Source organism: Poecile atricapillus, chromosome Z (assembly GCF_030490865.1).
Source record: "Poecile atricapillus isolate bPoeAtr1 chromosome Z, bPoeAtr1.hap1, whole genome shotgun sequence".
NCBI lineage: Eukaryota > Metazoa > Chordata > Aves > Passeriformes > Paridae > Poecile > Poecile atricapillus.
The window spans coordinates 7,261,777-7,286,888 of record NC_081289.1 but is presented as its reverse complement, the minus strand read 5'-3'; the positions used below and the strand labels follow the sequence as shown (position 1 = coordinate 7,286,888).

The window sequence follows — 25,112 nt, the reverse complement described above, 5'->3', positions numbered from 1 at the left end:
GGCGCGGGGCGGGGTCGCCTCGGGATTGGCTGGGAGCCGGGCGGGCGGAAGCGCGCGCCGCCCGCCATGAGCCGGTTCGGGGGCCGCACCCGCGAGTACCCGGCCGTGTCCATCGACCGCTTCGACCGCGACAACCTGCGCGCGCGCGCCTTCTTCCTGTCGCACTGCCACAAGGGTGAGGGTCCCGTCCCGCCGTGTCCCCTTCCCTCCCCCCGTGTGACCCCCGACTGACCCCGTGCCTCTCTCCCCAGATCACATGAAGGGGCTGCGGGGGACCACTCTGAAGAGGAGGCTGGAGGGCAGGTACGGGCTGGTGGCGGGGCGGCCTCAGGGGAGGCGGCTGAACGTGAGCAAAACAGCGCGGGGAACTGCCATGGGATACAAGTCCCGGGATGGGAATGGGACAGGGACACCTCCCACTGGCTGCTCCAAGGCCCCGTACTACCCGGTATCGAACTCTTCCAGGGATGAGGCATTGCACTTCTCTGGGAAATTTGTTTCGGTGCCTCACCACCCGCCCTTATTTAAAAAAAAAACTTCGTCTTTGTATCTCATCTAGATCTGACCCCTTTCAATTTGAAGCCAACCTTGCTTGTCCACACCATGTCCTTGCAGAAAGTCCCTCTATAATTCTTGAAAGCTCCCTTTAAATATCAAATGATAGCAGTAACGTCCCCCCAGAATTTTCTCTTCTTTAGGCTGAAGAGCCCCTGCCTTCAAAGCGGGGGCGCTCCAGCCCTCTGAGCATCTTTGAGGCCTCCTCTGGACCTGCTCCAGCAGGTCCCTGTCCTTCCTGCGCTGGGGTCCCCAGAGCTGGATGCAGCACAGCACGTGGGGTCTCACAGGAGTGGAGCAGAGGGACAGAGTCCCCTGCCTTGTCCTGCTGCCCACAGTGCTGGGGATGCAGCCCAGGATAGGATTGGCTTTCTGGGCTGCAAATGCACACTGCTGGCTCATGTCCAGTCTCTCATCCACCAGTACCACTAAGTCTTTTGCAGGGCTGCTATTAACTCATTTATCCCTCAGTCTGTTTTGATACCAGGAGTTGGAAGTGTTGGAGAGACAGTGCTGTGCCTGTGCAGTGAAGGGGCCAGCTGTGCTCTCTTAGGTGTATAAGCAAGGAGGTAGCCAGCAGTTTCGGGGAGACAGTTATTCCCCTCTGGCCAGCATCTGTGAGACTTTTCTGGGGTACTGTGTCCAGCCCTGGGCTCCCCTGGATGGTACATTGATAGGTGTTTTGGTCAGCATCACCACACTGGTCTGGGGCCAGGACCATGTGATGTGTGAGGAGAGGCTGAGAGAGCTGGATGTCTTCAGCCTTAGGAGACAATCATGTATCACTGTTTGCAGGTAGAAGTAGAGGAGATGGAGCCAGACTTTTCATGGAAGTGCATAAAGAAAAGGCAAGGGACACCTTTTTCACCGTGAGGATGATCAAATGTGGCAATGGGCCCAGGGAGGTTGTGGACCATTTCCTAGGCTCTCTTTGATTTATTAGAGTAGATACTGCATCTCCTCTGATGCAAGCAGAGAATCTCTCTTTGCTCATCTGGTCTCTGTGCATAAGCTCAAGCTTCATAAGGAGTATTCTGTGTTCTGCTGTGTGCTGCCTGTCCTAAATGCCTGTTCCAGGGGTGTGTGCAGGGGTAGAGAAACAAGCATATGGGTCATGACCATGTACCACACACTGCTTTTGTGTCTTCACAAAACCATGCAGCAGGGGCACACATGATCAGCTTTGGATTTGCTGTGCTGAAGAGAAGCCTGCAGGCTTCCAGCTCTGCAGCTCTCCTCACATGACAGGTTTCTGAGTGCAGGGTTTGATGTACTGGGTGCCAGGTGCTGATGTGTTGTTAGACTGTTCCTCATGTCTGCTTTAAAAAACACTTATCTGTGTTTTTTGTCTCCTCACAGCTTGAAAGTTAAACTATACTGCTCACCAGTTACTAAGGAATTGTTGTTGACTAACTGGAAATACAAGTTTTGGGAGAATCATATTGTGAGTTTGTGTTTATTTTGAAAATAGCACTTTCCAAGCAGTGATTCTCAGAAAGAAACAGCTCCCTGTTCCTCTGGAGTGTCTAAATATTGGTGTTGATATTGTTGATAGAGTGTTTCAGGGCTTATGTACTTCCAACAATGTTTGTGCCTTTCCTGCTGCTTGCTGTATAGGATTGGTTTATTGCTGTTGTTTAATTATTTTTTCCCCCCACAAAATTTTTCCTTTTCTCTCAACTTCACCTTTACACAGTCTTCATCTTTATACTGATCATTTGTACATTTGAATTTGTATTAATTTCCTTACCTTGCTTGTGTCTCTTTGCTTCTGTCCTTGCTTTCTCTTTCTCTTCATCTAAAGTCTCTTATTGCTTGAAGTGTATATAATCTGAAGTTACATGATTTTCCTTTTGCTTTTTGGAAAATGGGCTATAACATGAAGAGGTTTTAGTATGAAATCGCTGAAAACCTTAATAAATTTACATGATTTCCAGTGTTTGGAGCCAGACTGCAAGGGATCAGTATTATGTACAAGTGTAACTTGAAGTTATTTCCTTCCCTTTGCAGATGCAGGCATTATGAAATTTAACATGAGTTTTTTACAGAAATAAAAATAATTCTCTCTGCACAAACACAGGAATATGTGCTCCCGGTGATTTGTGGGCTCTGCTTCTGATAATAGGAGGCAATGGGAAGTGGATACCACAGAGCTATCCTAGCAAGATCCACTGTTGTGAGATTGGGATGTTCTGGGCTTTGCAGTCATCCAAAAATAAGGCATGTGATCCATCCAGAGGAACAAGAGCTGTTGCTAATAGAAGTCCAACATGCTCTAACTTTTTTTAGGCAGGCACCCCTTTGTTGAGGTATCACCATTTAATTTTTAGATAACTTTTAGGAAAATTTATTCCACTGGAAATGGAAATTTATGAGTTACTATGAGAAAATAAGTTTAATTTTACAGGCTTAGCATTAGCCATGATGAGTGCTAGAGATGTTTACATAATAAATACCTAGACATAAATATGAAACAGAATGTTCAGTAAATCCTGTAATGCAATTAATCATTTTATTATAGGTTGCATTGGAAGTTGAAACTCCAACTCAGATTTCTTTGGAAGATGAAATATCTGGTGAGGTAAGTTACAGGAAAAAAAGATTCATATGTCAGTCATGGGTAGTAATGCTGTTTACATGAGTACAGGAAACACAGCTGCAGCTTCTGAAGTGCACAAGCTATTTTTAAAATGTATGTGCCCCTCCTCTCTTGTAGTGACAGGAAAAGGGGTGATAGTTTTAAAATAAAAAAGGGTTGATTCAGACTAGATATAAGGAAGAAGCATTTTACAATGAGGATGGTGAAACCAGAGAGATGGCAACACAGAGAGGTGGTGGATGCCCCATCCCTGGAAACATTCAGGGTTGTGGTGAAGCTCTGAACAGTCTGATCTAGTTGAAGATGTCCTTGCTTATTGCAGGGGAGTTGGACTGGATGAACTTAAAGGTCCCTTCCAGCCCACACTATTCTGTGATTCTGTATTTGCTCCCAAGGAACCAAGGAAGTAGAACTGTCTACTGTCCACCTTTATAAGCACCATACAATACTTGGTCTTCTCTTCTGCCATGACAGGATGCTGGTTGTTCTTTACAGCTTATTACAGTCTGAAGAGACTCTCTGGTTTTAAAAGCAATGCTAAATGCTGCAGGAGGCTGTGGGGAGTAATACATTGCTCTCACTTTTGCTGACAAAAATACTGGTAGTACCTACTACAGTCTGAAAATAATGCTAACCCCTCTCTTCCAGAAAGAAGATGTAGTGGTGACACTTCTGCCAGCTGGTCACTGTCCAGGTTCAGTCATGTATGTCCCTTCAATAATTTAAATGTTTCACCACCTGGCATTTAATGAAGATTTTGACCCAAGTGTTGCTGTCTGCAGGTTTCTGTTTGAAGGTGAGAATGGCACTGTGTTGTACACTGGGGATTTCAGGCTTGCAAAAGGAGAAGCAGCCAGAATGGAGCTTTTGCATTCAGGGACCAGGTGAGCTATTTGTGGGATACAGAAAGAACAGATGATCATATGGCATGGACAATTTGGCTAGGTATTATTTTTTTCCTCATTTTTATTCTGGATTAAATATAATTGCAATACTGCAGCTACAAGTCCCCTTTGACATATTCTTTGTTATCAAGAGGTAGAATTGTCTCCTTTTGAAGAGAGAGGAAGTGGTGGTTAGCACTGTGCTGCAATGTTTACTCTGATTCTACATTTCTATCCTCCAGGGTAAAAGACATCCAGAGTGTGTATTTGGACACTACTTTTTGTGATCCCAAATTTTATCACATACCAAGCCGGGTAAGTCTGATAAATTGTTGGAAGAAAGGCCTTAAAACTGTTAATTAATTAACTACCCCTTTGTTAGGTAAGTCTTGTAAGGCAATGCCATTTTTCATTACTAAATCACAGCACTTTGGCTGTGTCTTCCAAGATGACTGACAGCATTTTCTACACTTTTCAGGAGGAATGTTTAAATGGGATCTTGGAGTTAGTGCGAAGCTGGACCTCACTGTCTCGTAGTCATGTTGTGTGGCTGAACTGCAAAGCTGCTTATGGATATGAATATTTATTCATAAACCTCAGTGAGGAACTCGGAATCAAGGTAATGTTTCTCTAATTGTTGCTTTAGAACAGATCCTCAGTAATGATTGTGGCCAACACCGAGCTGGCAATGGCAGTTCAGAGGTCTGCTCTAGGTCACAGTTATGCCTATTTCATTAATTTCCCTTAAAAAGTGCAGTTGTGCTCAAAATGAGGTAAATAGTTGACTTCAGTCTGGAACATCAGGACTTTCCAAAGAGAAGTTAATTCCCAGTTTTCAAGCTCAGTGTTTACCCTAGCTCCCTTTTATTTTGTGAATGATAAAAGTCATTTGCATACAGCATTAATAGTTAGTATATATATTCTGGTTTTCTCGTGAGTATTCATCCTTCTTCAGTATAGGTGGTATGTTCTACTTGTTCTAGATGTCCAAGTTTTGGCTGATACATCTCTGCTTGGACATTATTTGGAGTAATAATTTAAATGCATGCCAGCATTTAGGGAGAGCAGAATCACATCTATATATCTGCTCCAGCTGCAGTCTGGCAAACACACTGAACTAATGAAGAGTAAACTCTGGCTTTCTCTAGGTGCACATGAACAAACTTGATATGTTCAGGAACATGCCAGAAATCCTGTGTCATGTTACCACAGACCAGCACACGCAGATTCATGCCTGTCGACATCCTCGGGTACGTTCGTTCAGCAAAGCCTCCCCTAACTTTGCTGTGAAAGTGTGGTTATAGGTGCAGATGTTTGGGGCCTGTTGGGTTAGTGAATACTGGTGAAATCATGATTTTATGTAAAGCAGAGTGAAAACCTTAGTAGGTTGAAGTTTTTTAGTTTTGTTTTTTTTTTTTAAGCAAAAAAAGGGAAAACATATTAGCTTATGCTAGAAGTAATTTAATTGTATTTGAAGCCTGAAAATTGTGTTTTTAAGTGAAGTGAAACAAGCAGCAGAGTAAATCAATCAGGTATTACCCATTTCAGTGTATCAAAGGCAGCTCAGATGGTGCCTGCTGCAGGCATGCACTGTGTGGTTTTAGCATGTGGCCGTCCATTTCCAGGATATCTGTCAGGCTGGAGGCTCCAGCTCGGAGGAACAGAGGTAGAACCTGAGATGGCACACTGGGGCATTGGTCTCTCTGACTGATTTGCTTTGCCAGCTGCACTAAAGAACCAAGGTGTGACAGGGTCTTTCAAGAGAATTAGAAGTGAGAGAGGAACTTGGTTTGGCTGGATACTATGCTGCTTAATTTCTGGGTAAAAAAGGTCACTGTTGAACTTAATTTTATATCCATCGGACAGGATGATGACTGCTTCCGAGGGAACAGACTGCCCTGTGGGATGACTTGCCTCAATGGATCTCCCCTGCACATAATCAGCATCAAACCCTCCACAATGTGGTTTGGGGAAAGGAAAAAGAAAACAAATGTGATAGTGAGGTGAGCATTTGGGCCACACAGAAACCTGTTGTTTGATACGTGTATAACTGAATCTCAGAATGGACTTGAAGAGTAGCTTATGCTGGTCCGTTGACCGTGGATGAAGAGCAGTTGCCTAATTTCTGTGCCTCTTGTTTTTTTAGGACTGGGGAGAGAACATACAGAGCTTGTTTCTCTTTCCACTCTTCATACAGCGAGGTTTGTATATTTCTAGTACTGAGGATACATTGATTAAGAAAATGTAAGAGTTTTGATTATTCTAGAGTGGATGACATGACTTGTCATAATAAGAAAAAATTCTGTCAGAAATGAGACTTAAGGAAATAGGAAGTTCTGAATGCTGAAGACAGAGAAATTTGTTTTAATATAGCTGCAGAGGAACTTGTTAAGACATGATTACAAGCCTATTTCTTGTTCTCTGGTCTCAATGTATAGGTCACTTCTACAATTGTTTTGACTGTCTTTCTATTTTAGGTTATTTTGTAACCATGTAATGCTTAAAGCATGGAGTTTTAGTTTACAATACGTTGTTTATCTGCCATGACTCAGATTTGGGTGGGTTTGCCTTCTTTTCTCAGCCCACACATTTACACTGAATTTTCTCACATCCTCACTGCTGCTCTTGCCCCTTTTCCTGTGTTAAAAGACTAAAAGGAAATTGATCATGGCAGCATCCTCCCCACAATCACAGACTTTAATTTAACATGACTTGAGACAGCTCTAAAAACACTACTTTCTCCTAAGAAACTGAACTGAAACTGGATCAGTGCTAACAATGAACTGTCAGCAAGTCTTGCACTACAAAGTGGAGGAAGGCAGTACTGTTTTTAAGATCCTGATTAAGTTTAAATTTGCTGTGCCATGCAGAATTTTAGATGGAGATCCCAGGGTGGAATTTTCTAGTGGAATATGGGGGGTAGTGTAACTAACACTTCTACCTTCACATGCAAAAATAAATGGGTCCTTCTCTTGGTTTGAGACAATTTGAAGGAGAACACTCTGGAATGAGTTGTCTCTCTTTTCAGGTTTAACTAATCCATTTCTGCCAATAAGGAATGAACAGGAGTAGGTAAAAGTAAAAAAAATAACAGTTTCCTAACAAGTGCAACAGCAACAGGCAAAAAATAACAGTAGATAACTGCTAGATACAAAATTGCAATAACATTATGGGTCACCCCCGGACAGTCCTGCTGTCTGTACAGATAGCAGTGTACTCTGCAACCTGCAAGTGTTCCCAGTGCTCAGCACTGAAAAAGCCTCAGCAGGAGCACCCCAAATCAGACACAATTCTTCAAGAAATTTACTGGAGATCATCTAGAAGACAACAGAGTAAGGCTTGGAAAAAACAGTGTGTTTTGTCCTAATGGGCTTTGATAGGGTACTTTTGGAGAGACTTTTAATAGGAAAAAGTAATAGGAAAGGAATGCCTGAGCTGCATAACTGGAGACTAGAACTCCAATAAGGAAAATGTCTGTTTGAAAACATAGCAGCAGCAAGGACAAGGAAGCACTGGATCACATTCCAGGTCATCCAGCCTTTTCTTTCAGAGACAGTGATGGTCTGTGTAAAAATTGATAATTGCAGTGAGGTGTTAGGCGAGGCTCAGTTCTCAGCATCCTTTCAGGCCTGTTTCCTTGTTCCAGAGATATCCACTTTGGATGTGCTTGTATCAGTGCTGCCTTTAAGTGATATTCTTAACTGTTAATGTAATTTGTTACATTGCTTCTTCTTTTCTGGAATTCAGATCAAGGATTTCCTGAGCTATATCTGTCCTGTGAATGTGTATCCCAATGTACTGCCTGTGGGTGGGACAGAGGACACAGTTATGGAGATGTAAGTGACAAGTGGCTGCTGGAGGGATGTGATCCAAATTTTGTTCCTGTAAGGACAATGCACCTCCTGAATCCCAGCCTCTTCAGGAGGGCCATTGCCTTTTGCTTTACTTGTCTGATAATTCAATTTTTTTTCTGTATTCAGTCCTACAGACTTGGGCTTTCTGAAGCACATGTTGAGCTGAGTCTTAGCGTTTGTATTCTACTTCCATCTGTGTGTAGAGGCTTTTCTGCTGGTAAACTCTGGGAGGAAGCTGAATACAAATTCACCTTGCTGTGTTCTGTGACCCATTTCTATTTGTCTTTGCTACTTCTGAGAAGTTTCTTTTAAAGATGGTTTCTCTGGGGACTTGAACTCCTCCCCTGTACAGCATTAGAGAGGCCAGTTCTCCTGCACTGCTGTAGATGTTGGCAGCTTAAAAAGAACCCTCAGGAAGCAGGAGAGCTGTGGTGTTTCTTAGTCTGGACAGAACAAAGATTCCTGTTCCTTTTTCCTTCCCTACTTAGTAAGAAAGGAAACTTCCACTTAACAATCATTGAATAAAGCTGTAGTCAGATTTTGAACCCTGTCAGCTTGCATTCTGTAAGGAAGGAACTACAAGATAGTTTCCAAAAAATGTACATGTTTTAAGGTAGAAATCTGTCCTTTCAATATATTTACCTTTCAGCTGCTGAAGCTCACTAGTGAATCAAGGACTTTGCCCTAAGTATTGCTGCCTTTGCTTTAACATTTTTGCTGCAGTGCCTGTGAAAGGCATGGAGCAGTTACTCAGAACAAGTTAAAGGATTTACTTTTGCTCCTGAAAGCATCTGCTGAGTTCTAGATATTAACTGCTCTTCTCATTCCCTTCAGATTAAAGCCATTATGCAGGTCATACAGGAGAATCATGGAACCCAGGTACAAGCCCTTAGGAACACTGAAGAGAGCCCACAAGAGAGAATTATCAGATACAGGTAAAGGTGATGCTGCTGCTGCACCTTAAATGGAAGTCTGAGACTAAGCAGAAGTGCCAAAAGCTTTGGTGTTCACCACAGTCTGTCTGTGTGTTCAAAGCAACAGCTGGAAAGAAGAAATAGAAATTATGTGAACTAAGTATTAGGAGGGTGAGAGAGCACTAATTGTGTAAAAACACACTTGTTTTCAATCTTATAATGTACTTAATGCTCAACAGCCCTGTAAGTTTTTGGATGGAGTTCCCTCAGTCCCTGGCCAGCCCTAGGAAAGCTTGTTTTAACTGTCTGTGAGGCACTGTGCTAGACAAGGCAAGGCAAACACTGTCAATATCATCCTGCAAAATCTCCAGCCGGGTTAAAGAACATTTTCCTCGATGTTTCCTAATTCCTAAATTAATTTTTATTAAAACTTTGCTGTCAAGAAGATTTTAGCAGAGATGTGAACTTTTCTTAGTGATTTTCTGTTTGTTTCTTGCCAGATGAAGATGATCTCTTTGATTCAGAGTTAATTTCTACAGGGCCTAAGATTCCAAAACAGCAGAGACGAGAGAGCAGGCCCTCCAGCACAGGACAGTCTGAAAATTCTGAAGGAAAGATTAATGAAAGCACAGAAAGTTACACAACTTACACCTCCCTCAAGGTAGACTTCATGGATTGTGAGGAATCAAATGATGATGATGAAGATGACGAAGAAGAATCTGAAAAAAATACAGTTCAATTTCTTTCCCATGAGCCAGATGCCACTTCCACAGCCAATTTCAATGGAGTAAGTAGTGGCCATCAGTCTAATGCCAATGTCCCCTGCTGGGATGAATTTTTTATGGGTAATAAACTAGAGGAAAGCTCTGAAAATGAGGACAACATCCCATCTTCAGCAGATGCTGGGGGGTCCCAGTCACTCTTCAGCGATTCAGATGGAGTAAGTGACTCAACACACATCTCCTCCCAAAATTCTTCTCAATCAACACACATATCAGAGCAGGGGAGCCAGGGCTGGGATAGCCAAATGGATACAGTGCTCATCACCTCCCAGGAGAGAAGTGCCCTGGACCTCAGCAAAGGTGGGAGCAGAGCAGTGGTTCCTGTGCTGCAGGAGAGTCCTAAGGACACTCAGCTGGACAGCAGCAGGGGGAAGCCACCAGGTCAGAACAGACCTTGTGCCCATGATGGTGCCTGTGGCTTGAAAAGCAAAGACTGTGAGAAAGCTGCAGAAGATGGTGCTGCCCATGTTCACGAAGTGCTGGTGGAAATAAGTGACAGATGCAGGACTCCTGATCTAGAGCTGAGGAAGGACTCCCAGAGTTCCTCTGACTTTGAAATTCCCTTGACTCCTGATGCTGAAGCACCTCAGCCAGATAAACTGCACCATTTATACAGGAAGCTTGCAGCAGGTGAAAACATAATCAGTGAGAAAAAAGTCTCCTGAGAATGGGTATAACCAATTACCTTGTGGTAATACTCAGCTTATCTATTGATGCCTGAATTATTTTTCTCTTTCCTGTGGGTTACTGTCTGCAGCTATGCTGAGTCACACTTTATTCAGACTGTCAGGACTAGGTATTTGCAGCCTGTGTACCTTTATTGTTCCTTCCATGAAATACTGAAAGGGAAGTATTCAAAAAGTATTCCCAGGAGGGACAGTGAAAGCATTTTACCTCCCAAAGTTCAATTCTCCAGGACTGTAAGTAGATAAAAAATGGACCAGACAAAACTAAGGGTAGGACACTAAATTAAATTTAGTGTTTATGATGAGCTCTAAGAGTTTGCCTTTATAATGTGATCTCAGGTTTTAATAAGATAGCTCACTATTAACTGTGGGGAGGATCATGACCATGCAAACAAGGCAGTTGTAATTTGGCTTTAATCACTATTACCATTGTTCATCATTATTATAAGATTTTAATCAGTACTTGCTGCAGTTATTTTTAAAAATAACTGCAGAACAGACTAGAGAATTACTGAGGTTGTGAGGGGGTTTTAATTTGTTTTCAATCAAATTGTTAATTTCAAAAGTCTCTCTTTACACTGAGCTTTAACTCCTGAGTTAGGTACTGTGGACTGCTGTCTGTGTTTCACCTCCAACTCATTGCGAACCACTTGTCATCACTTCCTCTGTGTTCTGAATTGTTCTTCAGAAAAACTTAAAATCCTGTGGGTTCCCAAGTTAGCCTGTTCTGCTCTGGCAGGTAACTCAGCCACAGAAGGCAACCTGGTATCCCAGACAGGCTCTCGTACGACAAAACTTCACCTCCTCTGCAACATTCCGTAGACTTCGCTGTTTTAAATCAAGATGATATATTCTGCATGCATGTGTGCTATCATAACTCTCTGCCAAAATTCTTAGCTTCTAACATGGAAATGTAATTCAGGTTTTTTCTAAACTGGAATGCCTATGCAATATCCAAACCACAGAAGTCATCTAAAAATCCTTGAGGCTTTCCACCCATGGTCTTAAGTCCCAAAGAATTAAACATACTTTAGCACATCTCTCCCCTCTGAGTGTGCCTTCAGCTGTTGTGCCATGTTCAGTGACATGTGAATGTTAAACCAACCAGCATTCTGCCACAGGGAGCAGAGGCAGGAGGGACAAAGCATTGCCAGAATCTATGTATCATTTTAAGGATATTCAAGATCCATGTATTTTTCCACTGTTATCTTTCCTGCTCTTTGTGGGATTTATTAATCTAATTTCCAAATGTGATCTACCAACTTTGGGGTTTTTTTAGCAAGCCTGAGTGAGTGGAACTTTTGTTGGAACTACCTCTGTGAATAAAGTCAGACAAAACAGAATCTCTTCTGTTGGCTCATTTCATATCTGAAAATTGTGCATGTAAGTTCAGGGCTGCCTTTAACAGTATGCTCAAATATACAGGAGTCCAGTCTGTTCAGACAAGTGTAAATTGATACCAGTTCTCAGCAGCCCTAAACACATCATTTCCTCATGGTCCCCTTCTGCTGGAGTCCTTACAGTCCTAGAAGATTTGGGTACAGACCAGGAATTAAGAGGTTGCGGTCTTAAGGCAAATTCTACTGCTACAACTAATTTTGACAGTCTAATTTTTCTTTTTAAAAATGACAACAACAAGAGAAAAACTAAATTTAATTTATTTTATCAAAAACTATAGGAAGATACCAATACTAGAGATGACACAGTATGAAAAAAAAATTCCTGAGCTTACAAACTGCATATTCTAATACAGTTCCTAAAACATACATTAAAATAACCAAAGTATTGACTTAACTTGGAGATTAAATAAATAGACAATAGCTTTTCTTACAGGTGATCTTGCAGCTTTAGTTTTGCTACCAAAAAATAAAAATAAAACCAAACAAAAAAAGAACAGCTGGAGGACAGGTCACCAGCCCCCAAGAAGTGCATACACATGACTGAACTGGTGACCATGATGGTGCCAACAGACCACAAAGCAAAACAAAGGAGAAGCTGGGCTAGTTTAGCTTCCCTATGAAATTGAAAACAGCTTTTTCTCCATTTTCAGTTTGGCAATTTTCTGCCAAACTCATAAAACCAATAAAAGGATTTTTAAAAGTAACACAGTGTCCCATTAAGCTAATTCAATGACTGCACTCCAAATACACTGTGAATATATAAATATAAAATACTGTTCAAGGCTCTTATGTTGGAAACTGGATCCATGGGTTTCCTTCAAATAAATAAAAAATACTGCTACCTCCCAGAACGTAAATTAATGGTTCTTTATTTATGGCAGAAGATAACACACATATCCTTAACAAACAGCAGTGTTATTCCAGTGCTGGTGATAACATTCTCTGCCTTTGGAAAAGGCAGATACTGCACCCCAGTACAACTGCCACCTTCTAAAATGCATCTACTTGCAATATTTAAATCAAACTGGGCATGGGGAGAGACAGAGCCTGGGGCCAGCCCTGTGCCCCTGGCACAGGCAAGGCTGGAGGAAGGAATCCATCTCTTGCCGCAGCTGCTCCATCCTGCAGGGACAGCACAGGCTGCAGCGGATTAAGGAGCTGGAGACTGCAGATTCCATCCACATGGAATGCACTGCTCATTTGAGCTACATGCAAGAGAAAGTACTAATGACTCCAAATGATGCAAGATCATCTAGAGTTTGCTGACATTAAAGCTCCACATTCCACTTAGAACTTTAAATTAAAAAAAATAAAATTAATTAGAGATATGGCATGTTAAAAACTGACAAGATTCAGCATATATCAATTGTGCATACAGGTGAGCCTGATCACATCAAATACTTTTAAATCTAAGCAAACTTTCTCCTATTCCTTAAAGAATATAAAGTCTCTATTTCAACATGTATCTCTGTATTGTAGATTACAAAATTCACACAGCATTTCCAGTGGCCCATGCTCTTCACCAAAAGTGTAAAACTGATTCTGGCTAGTAGCATATAAAATGTCATTTGCTATGAAAGCCAGATCTTCAGTACAAATGCAACTGTGCTTCTTAAGGAACAACCTTGAAATGCTCATTTTGAAGTGCTAGTAATTAACATGAAATTTAAGGCATTTTCTAACAAATTAAGTAAACAGTTACATGCTGGGTACTTGACTTCATTCACCTGAGCCAACAGCTGTGCACCTTATAAAGGTAACTAGCTGACCTATGATACATACCCAGCATCCAGCCATGGAGCATCCATTTATGGAGCAACATTACTCTGCCTGACCCTGTCAACATTTACATGACTGGTAAGCAATATGCATGTTTCACAAGCTTTGAATCCATGAGAAAAAAGCATGTGGATCATTGCAAGAGCATGGACCTTGGCTGTAACTCCACTCATCACCCACCTCAACTGCTCTTCAGTGGTTCTGAAGCCAAGCAAAACTTCGCCTATGTTATGAATAGATTGAGACAACTTTAAGATGATCAGGAAAAAAGAAAAGATGACTCAGGCAGCTGAAGAACAGCATATTTCTCAGCCTTTACATTCAAGAACATCTTACAAATGTCTACAGCAAATGGGTATACTCACCCCTAGTCTAACTTCACTGAAGTTAACATTTTTGCAACCAGAAAATACAGGCCTAGTATCTTAGAAGTCTGTCACCAGGTAAAAAAAGACACAGTATGTAAAAATTTAACCAAAATGACTTGTGAATATACATTAATGCCAGGGCTCTTTTGCAGGGCTCTAACAGATAACAGAGCATATCTCCATAATGCATTGGCCTTGTTAGACAATGGGCTACTATCCTTAACCTTTTGCTATCTGTTTCCAAACTGTAGCCAGCAACTCGTTTCAGCCATGACTGCCAAATTTCTGCAATGAAAACAAGCAGTGAATGTTACTTCTGACAATTCCATATTTACAAATGCTCTGTGAAACTGCAGTCCTCCTATAGAATCCTAACTAAAAATCAGAGCATAACAACTGAAAACCTTCTACATAACATCAGCTACAAAGTTCAAGTTCTACACTTGGGGTCTGTTAATTCCAGTTACAGAAACAATTAGGCTGGAAAAGGCTTTTGAGATCATCATGTCCAACCTATGACCGAACACCACTTTGTCAACCAGACCATGGCACTGAGTGCCACATCCATGCCTTTCTAAACACCTTCAGGATGCTCCTCTCTGAGCAGCCCATTCCAATGTCCAATCACCCATTCTGTGAAGAAATTTTTCCTTATGTCCAACCTAACCACCCCCTGCCCCTAGCACAGCTTGAGACTACGTCTCTTTGTCCTCTTGCTGTTTCGCTGGGAGACTGACCCTCACCTGGCTATAGCCTCCTGTCAGAGTTGCAGAGAGAGATAAGGTCAGCCCTGAGCCTCCTGTTCTCCAGGTAGATGATGGAATGGCTTGGAGTGGTATCTACCAGCTCCCTCATCACCCTAGGATGGATCCCATCTGCTCTCATGCACTTATGAGCATCTAAGTGACTCAGTAGATCTCTAACTGCTTCCTCCTGGATTACAGGGGGACAATTCTACTCCCCATCCCTGTCTAAAGCTCAGGAGGCCAGTTGTCCTGAGGACAGAACAACTGTCTTAATGTTGAACCCTGAGGCAAGGAAGGTGTTAAGTACCTTAGCCCTTTCCTCATCTTTGGTAATCATATTCCCCCACGGTGTCCAATAAAGAATGGAGGTTTTCCTTGCCCCTTCTTTTGCTATTAATGTATTTATAAAAATATTTTTTACTATCTTTTAAAGAAGTGGCCAGGTGAAGTTTCAATTGACCTTTGGCCTCTCTAATTTTCTTTCTGCAATTACTTTCCTTGCATGGAGTTCCATGGACATTCTATAATTTGCACTCCTGTGAACCTTTATTTACACACTGGCTCTCCTTAATCCCTAACCCTGGTGCCATAAATGTTATTGCTAAGATCTTCAAGCTTTTCTTTTTATAACATAAAAGCAAAAGAACTGTCAACTAAGACTTAGAATTCAAATCAAATGTCTCCTTACTTCTCAAGGTACAGAAAACACATAGCATCACTTCATCCCAGTGGAATCAGCTCCTGAAGGCCTATGGCTGAAAGCTCACACTCGAATGTCTGTGACAATGAACAGGAGCCAGCAGTGCCCTGGCAGCCAGGAGAGCCAACCCTATCCTGGGGGCATCAGGCACAGCATCGGCAGCTGGACAAGGGAGGGGACTGTCTTGCTCTCCTCTGCACTGGGGCTGCCTCATCACAAGAGCTGGGGGCAGTTTTGGGCACCACAATGTAAAAAAAAAAAAGACATTGAACCATTAGAGAGCATCCAAAGGAGGCCACAAGAATGGTGATGGGTCTGAGGGGAAACCTTATGAGGAGCAGCTGAGGTTACTTGGTCTGTTCAGCCTGAAGAAGATGAGACTGAGGGGAGATTTCATTGAGCTCTCCAACATCCTCACAAGGGGAAGCAGAGGGGCAGGTACTGGTCTGTTCACTGATTAGTGACAGGACTTGAGGAAACAGCCTGAAGCTGAGCCAAAGGGGATTTATATTAGATATTAGGAAAAGGTTCTTCACCCAGAGAGTGGCTGGGCACTGAACACAGTGCACCAGGTCACAGAACCGAGCCTGGCAGAGTTCAAGAAGTGTTTGGACAATGCTCTCAGGCACAGGGTGTGGGGACATTCTTGGGGATGTCCTGCACAGGACTAAGAGTTGGACACAATGACCCTTGAGGGTCCCTTCCAATCTGACTAATTCTGTGGTTCTAGGAATATTCAAATCAAGGTACATTTTTGAGTTTTCTTTGCAAACATTTTACAGCTTCCTAAACAACTCCTCTAGAAAAATGACATTTTAATCCCCATTATCAGTTTTGTATTGGCTTGAAACACTACAATCTCTTTCTTTGGCCAATGCCACTTCAATTACAAACACAGTACCTTGTTTTCACCATCCTTATTTAGATGTAAGAATACTTGAATATATGTGTGAAAGAAGAGTCTTCTTAAAACACGTTAAAAAAAGAACAAAATATTTGTGACTTTGGATACCCGAACTCAATTGAGATAACCTCTGCAACACACAGCTCCACATTTACAGACAGTTCTGATCCTCTTTTTGGATGGGCTAAGACCTTCAGCAGAGTCTGAAGTCAGATCTATTGAACCTGCAAAACAGATGAACACGAGTAAGGAAGATCTATAATACAGACCAAGATCATGCTGAGTATTCAAACAGCCTCGAAAGGCCTTCTAAGAGCCCAGTTCAAAGAGCTGTGTGTGAGGCTGTGCTCAGATTCGACTTACACCCATGTTACAGATACTTGTATAACACTTGGCATGCACATCAGAATCCAAAACTCAGGCTCAAGCTTTGTACCCCCCCAGATATCCATATAGATCAGCTGAGAGTGCAGCTGGCCTTCAAGAGCCTTCAATACCAGTGTCACAAACAGAGAGAAAGAGGAGTTTTAAGATTCAAGATCAATTTGGCAGTCTCATGGTTTAAGCCCAGCTGGCAATGAAACACCATGAAAACACTTGCTCACTTCCACCCCAGTGGAGCAGGGAGGAGAACCAAAAGTAAAACTTGTAAGTTAAGAACAGTTTAATAATTTAAACAGTAAAATATTGAAATAATTATGATATTCTGATCATGCTGATGCTGATTTTATTATTATTATTAGTAGTAAAAGAAAAAAACAAACATGAGTGATGCACATACAATTGCTATGGTTCATTGATGCCCAGAGGCCATCCCTGAACTCTGAACTGGGCATGACATTCTCTGGCATGGAATATCCCTTTGACCAGTTCATCTGCCTATGCTCCCTCCCAGCTTTTTTTTTTTTTTACATTTTTTTGAACACCTCCTCACTGGTAAAGCATGAGACACAAGTCCTCAACTTAAGGAAAACACCACTTAGCAACAATCAAAACATCAGTGAGTTATCAACATTTTTCTCATGCTGAATCTAAAACACAGCACTGTACCAGCTGAGAAGAAATTAACTCTATCCCAGCTGAAACAGCTGTTCCATAGGACCTACCTCTGACAACTGAGGCCTACACACACCAGAACTCAAAGACAAACCTATGGTGCCTTATGCTGCTGAGCTGCTACAACTGCCTTAGTATCTATCTTACTATTACTAGCAGACTACCTAGAAAGTAGTTTGCCTGAAATGCCAACTTGCATAAAGGAAACCTCTATTTAAGGGCAGCCTGACCATTCCTTTGAGCATTCCTGGGACAAAGCTTCAAAATAATTTGCTCCACCAGACAATCCAGACACAATCCCTGATGTGCTAGGAGCACTGAGGGAGGCAATGTACAAGAGATGCAGGCAAAAGTTTCTGGGTGTGCTCTTCCCTGCACCACGTGTCATGAGCAATGACTGTTCGGAAAGCCAGAGCTGTGTTATAAAAAGCTGTGCCTGAGCTGAAAAGCTACCATCATTCAGGCTGCAGTAAAACCCACCCCCCAAAACTCCCACAAGAACCATGTTAAAATGTGCAGACCTTTCATCTGGTAGTCAAAGGTGAGCTCTTCTCCAGCCTTGATGGTTCGGGTAGAGAACAGCGCTATTCGAGGAAGACGCAAGTCGAGGTTATCAATAAACACATTGAAGACTTGAAGATTTGGATCACACTGTAAGCAAAAATTAATGCAGTTTCTCTTTAGAAAAATTAACATTTAATTTTAATAAAGTGTTTAAGTAAACCAAGGTCATAGCAAAGAAAGAATGGGTTCAGTGCCAGAAGTTTGCAATTAAGTTATCTTCTGAAATCAACAAACTGAAATAATGCTCCAGGAGAACATTCATAGATCAGATTCAAGTCCTTCCAGGAAGGCAACCTTTGCACAATGTGCAGATTACACTAATATGCAACAACCTGCAAAAAAAATGTCACCTTCAAAGGTGACAACAAAAATGGTGACAATAATTAGAGCTACATTCAGAGGCTAGTATGTACCAACAAAACCCATAAAAAGCATTAAAGTTGAAAGAAAACAAAAAACAACCTAGTGTTTCAAGCCCCACAAACTCACTACTCTGTACTGATGTTTAAGCATTGCTTCCAGGCCAGAGATAACATCTTCATACTATGAATGAATTTCTACTGTAAACTGCAAACCTGCTTGGCTTCTCAATTCCCTGCCATGGTCTGGGTGCTAGGAGGAGGGAAGGTCACTAAGCTGGAACAAGAAACCACTTCCTCGTTTTCTCTGGATTAAGTCAGAAGTCATTAGTCCCTGAGACTGTCAAATTCTGCATGCTTTTTTGTTCTGTAACAGTGAAATACATCACACATTAAAGAATCAGAAGTGAAGTTACAGGCATTTAATGTTACACTAAAGACTGAGAACACTTCACTCGCATTTGCAAAAATGAAGAGCAACTGTCAGTATCTAAAATCCTTCATCCTTCTCCCTGGCAAGACTGCATGAAATACAACTATCATCATCTCACAAACCTGAAGACATGAATTTTCTGTACTTGTAGAATACTGACTGCATACCTCACAAACATTGGATCAGTAAGAAATAATAATTTTTAGTTCAGAAATCCTTACAAAATGAAGCTCAGTCTTCTTGCTTTAGGTATTTCAGTTGAACTTGAACAAAACACTACAAAAACTGCTTGTTAAAATTTACTTTTGAGTTCTCTGGCAAGTTTGGATTAGGAGGAAAAATTGTATTTCTCCCCTGTAGACACCTAAGAAAGCACAGGAATTTTCTTGTTTTCCTCTACCATGTTTGCAGGATGAAATTCAGAGTAACATTCCATTCTGTCCAGCTACAAAATAACATCAGTTCCTGCCATCTCTGACTCCTGGCTAATTTTATTGAGGACCTGTCACATGTTAAGTATTTCAGGTACACAGAAAAAACACACCCTGATCAACCAACCCTATTTTGGTTGTCTAGAACCAGCTGATTCAGTGAAAACTCCAGTCCTATAGTGTGTCCACTTCAGGCAGCATCTCTCCTCCACATTTTTGTAGGTTGTCTCAATCCAAGTAAAGTCAAGTATTCCATTTATTACATCATCTGATTAACTGGACTGTGCTGTCATGAAGCAAATTACTCCAGAAAAACTATGAATACAGTAAAGAAATGTTTACAATAGAAGACATTTCTAGCACAATTAGGATAATTCTCCAAATCCTTAGTATACAAAACAAGGTCTTACACTGTGGTTCACAAAGTGGGATACATTTCCATATCGAGCTGCATCTACTGTAAATTCATCTGAGTCATAGTCCAAATCAAACAAGTATGTATTTCCCTGGTTGTCATAGAGCTGGCCTCGCTTCTCTGCTTCCTCACTTGTAATCACCTAAAAAAAAATAAATAAAAAAGGAAAAAAGAAACCTGCATCATATTATTAACTATTACTAAATCAAAACAAAAATCGCAATCAAGTTAGAAAAATGCATAGTAAAAAATACCACAGTAAGTTTCTCATGTTGAAATAGCATTCCATCTAATGAATGAAGAATACATAAGAGTACATACAGCTGAACTAATTATTATTGACTGAGGCTTCTCTGGATGCAATTTGTCTACAGCTGATGCACAGCAGTACCTTGTCTCTGAAAAAAAAAACATATCAGCACCCTCTATTAATAGTTTTGATGATGACAATACAATCAACTGTTTTTACCTGAAGTTTCTATATACACACTTTTCCATTAGACCTCGGAAAGCCTCCTTTACTTCACATAAAACCAAGATTCAACCTTTTCCCTTTGCACAGATGATCAACAGGTATCAGTCTTTAAAACCCAGCCACATTTACAGCCTGATATTCATTTCCTCTCTTCCCAGAAGCATCTCTTCCTGCTATTTTTGACTGCAATGAAAGATCCTATTCATGGCAGCTCAGACAGACATCACAGAGCTCAATCTATTCAATTAGGTGAGTGTGTCACTGTCAACAGATGAAACAGCTTAAACAACTTCATCTGCAGCCTGTCACATTAAACACATCCTGTTGTGTAGATTCAGCAAATAAATCATAATTTGTCAGCAAGAGAGACAGAGAATGTGATGGAATTGGACAACAAATCCCTCTAAAATCTGACAGATGTGGTTTGAGAACTCAGCAGTAGATATTAAGTAGAATCAGGTGAAATGGTAAATACATACTCTTTCCTTTAAGCAACAAAATTACATAATCACCTTTCCGCATTAACAGAGATATTTGGAATGTCTGACCTTTTGTATATTTAAAGAAAACGGATGAACATGATAAGTAAGAAACTTTGGGGCAGGAAGCATGGAGGAAGTCTACTTAAGACCATAAACATTGTACAAAGGGACAAAAGGAAATACTTTGAGTCAACATAGTAGTAGCAAGGCAGGTTTGTGGTAGGAATGCAACACAGTAAAAGAGCAAAGAGCAGAACAGAGAGGCTGCCAGGAACTGCTGGTGCAGCTCAGAGCAGAGGCTGAACCACACAAACACAGGGCAATACAAAATCTCAAGAGTAACTTAAGGTCTGTATTTTATAACAAAAAAGTTATTTTTGAAGAAGTATGAGATTGAATAAACAGATAATGGGGGGCAATAACAGATAAACAGATAATAAACAGATAACTATGAGTCTTATCCTTGCTGTTAATCAAAAGTAGTAAATATGCTTGGAAATACTACCTTAGAAGTTCAGACAAAACAGAAAAGGAACTGAAAGACTGTGCAGGGTGCTTCATAACAACTCTGCTTTGGGAATGGCAAAAACCACCAAAAAGATGATCAGAAAAGAATGAAAAATATGACTGCATGAAAGAAATTAAGGACTTGCCTTTAGAAATACTATTAGGGCATGTATCTAAAATAATTTTTTACCACCATATGAGATAAACATTCTATTTACTTTTGACCTTTTACAACTGCTCTGGAAGGAAGGAATGCTCTAGACAACATAATTTTGCTGTCGACTAGAATGTTCTTTTATCTGTCTACTCAAAAGCAGACTGATCTAATAAATACTAAAATCACAGAATATCCTGAGCTGGAAGAGTCCTACAAGGATCACCAAGTCCTGGCCCTCCCCAGGAATCACACCATGTGCCTGAGTATTGTCCAAACACCCCATGAACTCTGTCAGCCTTGTTGCTGTGATCACCTGCCTGGAGAGCCTGTTCCAGTGTCTGACCAGCCTCTGGGTGAAGAAGTCAAGAAGTGTTAAAACTGAGAGAAAGCTCATTAAGATTTTATCTAACATTTCCTTGATTGTATGTAATTCACCTATATGAGATAAATACATACCCACCTCTCCAACATACTCCATCACAAAACTGTTGGTTTTAATTCTCTGGAGGGTTTTTACTCCCCAGCCACGGCCGTTGTTGGTTCTGAAGATGCAGAGGGAATACGGGGTCCCTTTCTGTACAATCCTATTTGGGCAGTCAGGCCCACACCTACAATATGAATTGCATTCATAGATGGGCAAGCCAGGCTGGATTTTCAATTTCTTACGTTTATTGTAAGCTAAAATAAACCCAGCCTCTTTTGGACAGCACTTCTCAGCAGGGCAGTCAGCACATTCACAGCCAGTTGTTATTCCATTGAGCACATTTATTCCTGGAGCAGGTTTATATTCGTTGATATAGTAGAAGTCTATAGGAGGGCCTTCAAGATCCACGGTATTTTCTACCAGAATCATTGCTTTGTGATTCTTCTTCCTGTTGAGTTCTTCTTTCCACCTCTGCAGAGCTATTCTTTGTTTAGCCTTCTTCACAATATAATCTGCAATTGCAGGTTTCAAAGTTTTAACATGGTTTCTCACTTTCATTGCTTTGCCTTCTCTCCCCCGAGACAAGTATTCGTTCTTGTCTCTAAGAAAGTTCTGAATAAGCAGAGGGCAGTTCAGATGTTTCCGAGGTTCCCAAGTATTTGAAGATTCTGGCCATCCTTTCCATTTCACAAGATAGTATGCTTTGCCCTTGAAATACAGAAACAGATACAGATTTAGCCAGAGTTTATGTTGCTGAAATCCAGCAACACAGAGAACACAGACAAACATAAGAACTCTGGAATTAAGGATCAGCACACAGGGCAGAAGGCCTTGATGTCCCCATAAAAAAAACAAGTGGGGAGAAAGAGAAAAATCAGTTTTTTGTTTGCAAATTAAGTTATAGCACAACTTTGCAGACTCTCTAGAGGCAAAGAAATCAAAAGTTGGGATGAACTCTAATTGCTAACGCATACCTGGAGGAGGAGGAGGCTAGTTTGTCAAGGCAGGTGGTAAGTTATGCTAACTCGCTGTATGACTCGTATGCACAAGCAGAATGCAGTCGTATCACATACAGGACAAAAAAAATAAATCCAAAATTTAGCAAAAAAAAAAAGCCTAAAACCCACTACTGGTCATATCAAGCATTGTCCCAGAGCAGTAATTAATTTGATACATGCAATATTGTATTTACAATGAAGCAGCATACATTTTACACTTATTAAAAAAGGACAAATAACTGTAACAAGGACAAATCCTGAGACTGAATTTCACAGAAATCCACCTGCAGCACATGACCCTAATTCTTTATCAAACAGACTAAAAGAAGAGAGAAATACACATGGCTGTCTGCAAATAAAGGAGAGGTATCATAATTCATACTGAGCTATCACCCTAAAGCATCAGCATCAGTTACACAAAGATGAAACTTTTCATGTTCTAACATATCTGTAATATCAGGAAAAGATCTTCCTTTCACATACTGAAAGTAGCAGTTTATACCACTTTCTGTTTACAGTTCAAAGTTCAAAATATATGTAATTTGATGCCAGCAAAAGCTTTCTCCTCACTGCCTGCTGCTTTATATTATGAGCAAAACTACCTTTGGCTTGCTTCCAAATTTCAGCTGAAAGAGTGATCAAATTGGTCTGTGTTTCTCTTACCTCTTCTACCTTGTAGTCACACAAATATTCCACCTCATAACTCTTTAGACTCCTGTTGGTGATTCCAATGGATTTACATGTGAGATTTTCCTTCCTACATAATTCTTGGAGGGTCTCAAGTGAAGCTAGACATGGCACATACCAGGCTACAATAAGAAAATTGGTAAAGAATCCTATTTAATGTCTCAGCTAAATTGAAATCATTATGCCTCATCCCAGAGTCCCCACAATACCATTTGTTACAGCAGTCCACGAGTCTCTTGCACAACTGCAGCGTCTCCAACTCAACCCGTCTCTAACGGGTCAAGCGAAACACGTTAATGATTCCCTCCCTGCACCTTTACTCTGCACGGTACGTACACTTATAAAGAACAACAAATATTTTGTAGGGCAGAGACTTCCACAGGTGAAAGAAAAACTAAGCACCGAGCAGTTTTTCTAGAATTACAGCATCGCGTTACTGAACTACGGCAAGCAGGAAAGCTCCATTCTTTAACAAGACCGCCAAATTTCTGTAGTCAAGCGCAACTGAGCACTCGCGCTGCAACCATGGTGACTGGACGAGGAGATAGAGACCCACAGCCCTCATGCAGAAGGATCGCGAGTGCCCTGTCAGCCAGGCGGATTTAGAGGGACGAGGCACTGCGCAGGGCGCCAGCGCCCGGGAAACACGGGGATCAAAGGGCTGGATGAAGTCCAGAGCGGCAGCCACCGCTGCAGGGCCGTGCCCGCCTCCCCCCGGGGCTCCGCGGGGCTCTCCCGTCCCGGCCGTTCAGAGCCCGGGAGGGAGCGGCGGTGCCTTTCCCGCGGCCGCACCGGGATCCAGCGCCTCTCGCCGCGTCCCACCCCCGTTCCAGGTTATCCCAGGCACCTCCCGCCCTCCTCCCACAGCTCCCCTGGGGCAGCGGCCAGGACCCCCCAGCCCTTCCCTCCCCGCCCCGCCGGGGGTGTGTGGGCAGGGGCGGTGGGAACGGTTCTGACAGAGCCGGGCGACAGGAACCAGTAGCGGCTCCCACCGCAGACGGCGAGCGGGAGCTTCCCCGCCCGTCCTCCCAACCCCGGCCGTCCCGACCCCCCAGCGCCCGGAGCAGGGCAGGCAGAGCCCCGGGGACAGCAGGGCCCCGGGGGCCAGCAGAGCCCCGGGCGGCCCAGTCCCCAGCCCGCTCTCCCCTCACCTCCTCGCCAGCCCTCCATGTTGGGGGGGGGGCCGCGGTTGGGCCGCGCCGACTCCGCCCCCGCCGGAAGAGGGCGGAGCTGGGCCCAGCGCGCGCGCGGCTCCGCCCGCCCTCCGCTTTCCCGCCTCTGGCGTGAGGGGCCCCCGGCGGGACGGGCCCGGGAAGCGGGAGCGGGACGGATTTAAAGCCATTTCGCTTTTGTTCTTACAGCTCTGAAGTGCCTGGGGCAGGCGGGGGAAGCGCGAAGCAGCTTCTTTCCCAGGCCCCCTGAGCTACAGAACTGAAAAGAACCTCAGACATGGGCCCGACGCTTCTTAGGGGAAAAAAAATAAAAAAAAAAATTACACCGTCATCACACCTCACTCCTCAGATGAGGTGTTTACTATTAATGTAGACAGAATCACAGAACCGATTACTTTAGAAAAGGCCTCTGAGATCAAGTCCAACCTATAAGCAAACACCACCATGTCAGCCAGACCATGGCACTGAGTGCCACATCCAGGCTTTCCTTAAACAGCTTCAGGGACGGCGACTTCACCACTTCCCTAGGCAGCCCATTCCAATGGCTAATTACCTTTCATGTGAAGAAATCCCCCCCACTGTCCAACCCAAACCTCCCTTGTCACAGCTTAGGAGTGAACAACCTCTCATGCTGTTGGGCTTTCTCCCACACAACCACAGACAGGAAGGCTCCTTCCGGGCAGTTCTTGAAGAGGTTTTGAAGTTTGCTTCAAATCCGAGGTAATGGAATACAACCCTCTTCAAACCCATACAGCATTTGATGAACGCACTCTATGTTCTC

General features: G+C 42.5%; 2 protein-coding genes across 2 annotated transcripts; one reads left to right on the top strand and one right to left on the bottom strand.

Moving 5' to 3' along the window:
• The first annotated feature begins 43 nt into the window (after nucleotides 1-43).
• Nucleotides 44-11,677, top strand: LOC131573432 (protein artemis-like). The gene is made up of 14 exons (XM_058827390.1): nucleotides 44-175; nucleotides 252-303; nucleotides 1,915-1,999; nucleotides 3,077-3,136; nucleotides 3,803-3,858; nucleotides 3,937-4,038; nucleotides 4,281-4,353; nucleotides 4,517-4,657; nucleotides 5,187-5,288; nucleotides 5,905-6,041; nucleotides 6,185-6,239; nucleotides 7,786-7,874; nucleotides 8,727-8,827; nucleotides 9,307-11,677. Exons 1-14 carry the CDS (start codon nucleotides 67-69, stop codon nucleotides 10,251-10,253), a joined length of 2,109 nt encoding a protein of 702 aa, XP_058683373.1. The 5' UTR covers nucleotides 44-66; the 3' UTR covers nucleotides 10,254-11,677.
• A 3,990-nt stretch (nucleotides 11,678-15,667) lies between these two features.
• Nucleotides 15,668-24,363, bottom strand: LOC131572910 (histone-lysine N-methyltransferase SUV39H2). The gene is made up of 6 exons (XM_058826343.1): nucleotides 24,311-24,363; nucleotides 23,136-23,281; nucleotides 21,511-22,182; nucleotides 19,425-19,571; nucleotides 17,749-17,878; nucleotides 15,668-16,395 (listed from the first exon to the last, which is right to left on the bottom strand). Exons 1-6 carry the CDS (start codon nucleotides 24,327-24,329, stop codon nucleotides 16,286-16,288), a joined length of 1,224 nt encoding a protein of 407 aa, XP_058682326.1. The 5' UTR covers nucleotides 24,330-24,363; the 3' UTR covers nucleotides 15,668-16,285.
• Nucleotides 24,364-25,112: the final 749 nt, after the last annotated feature.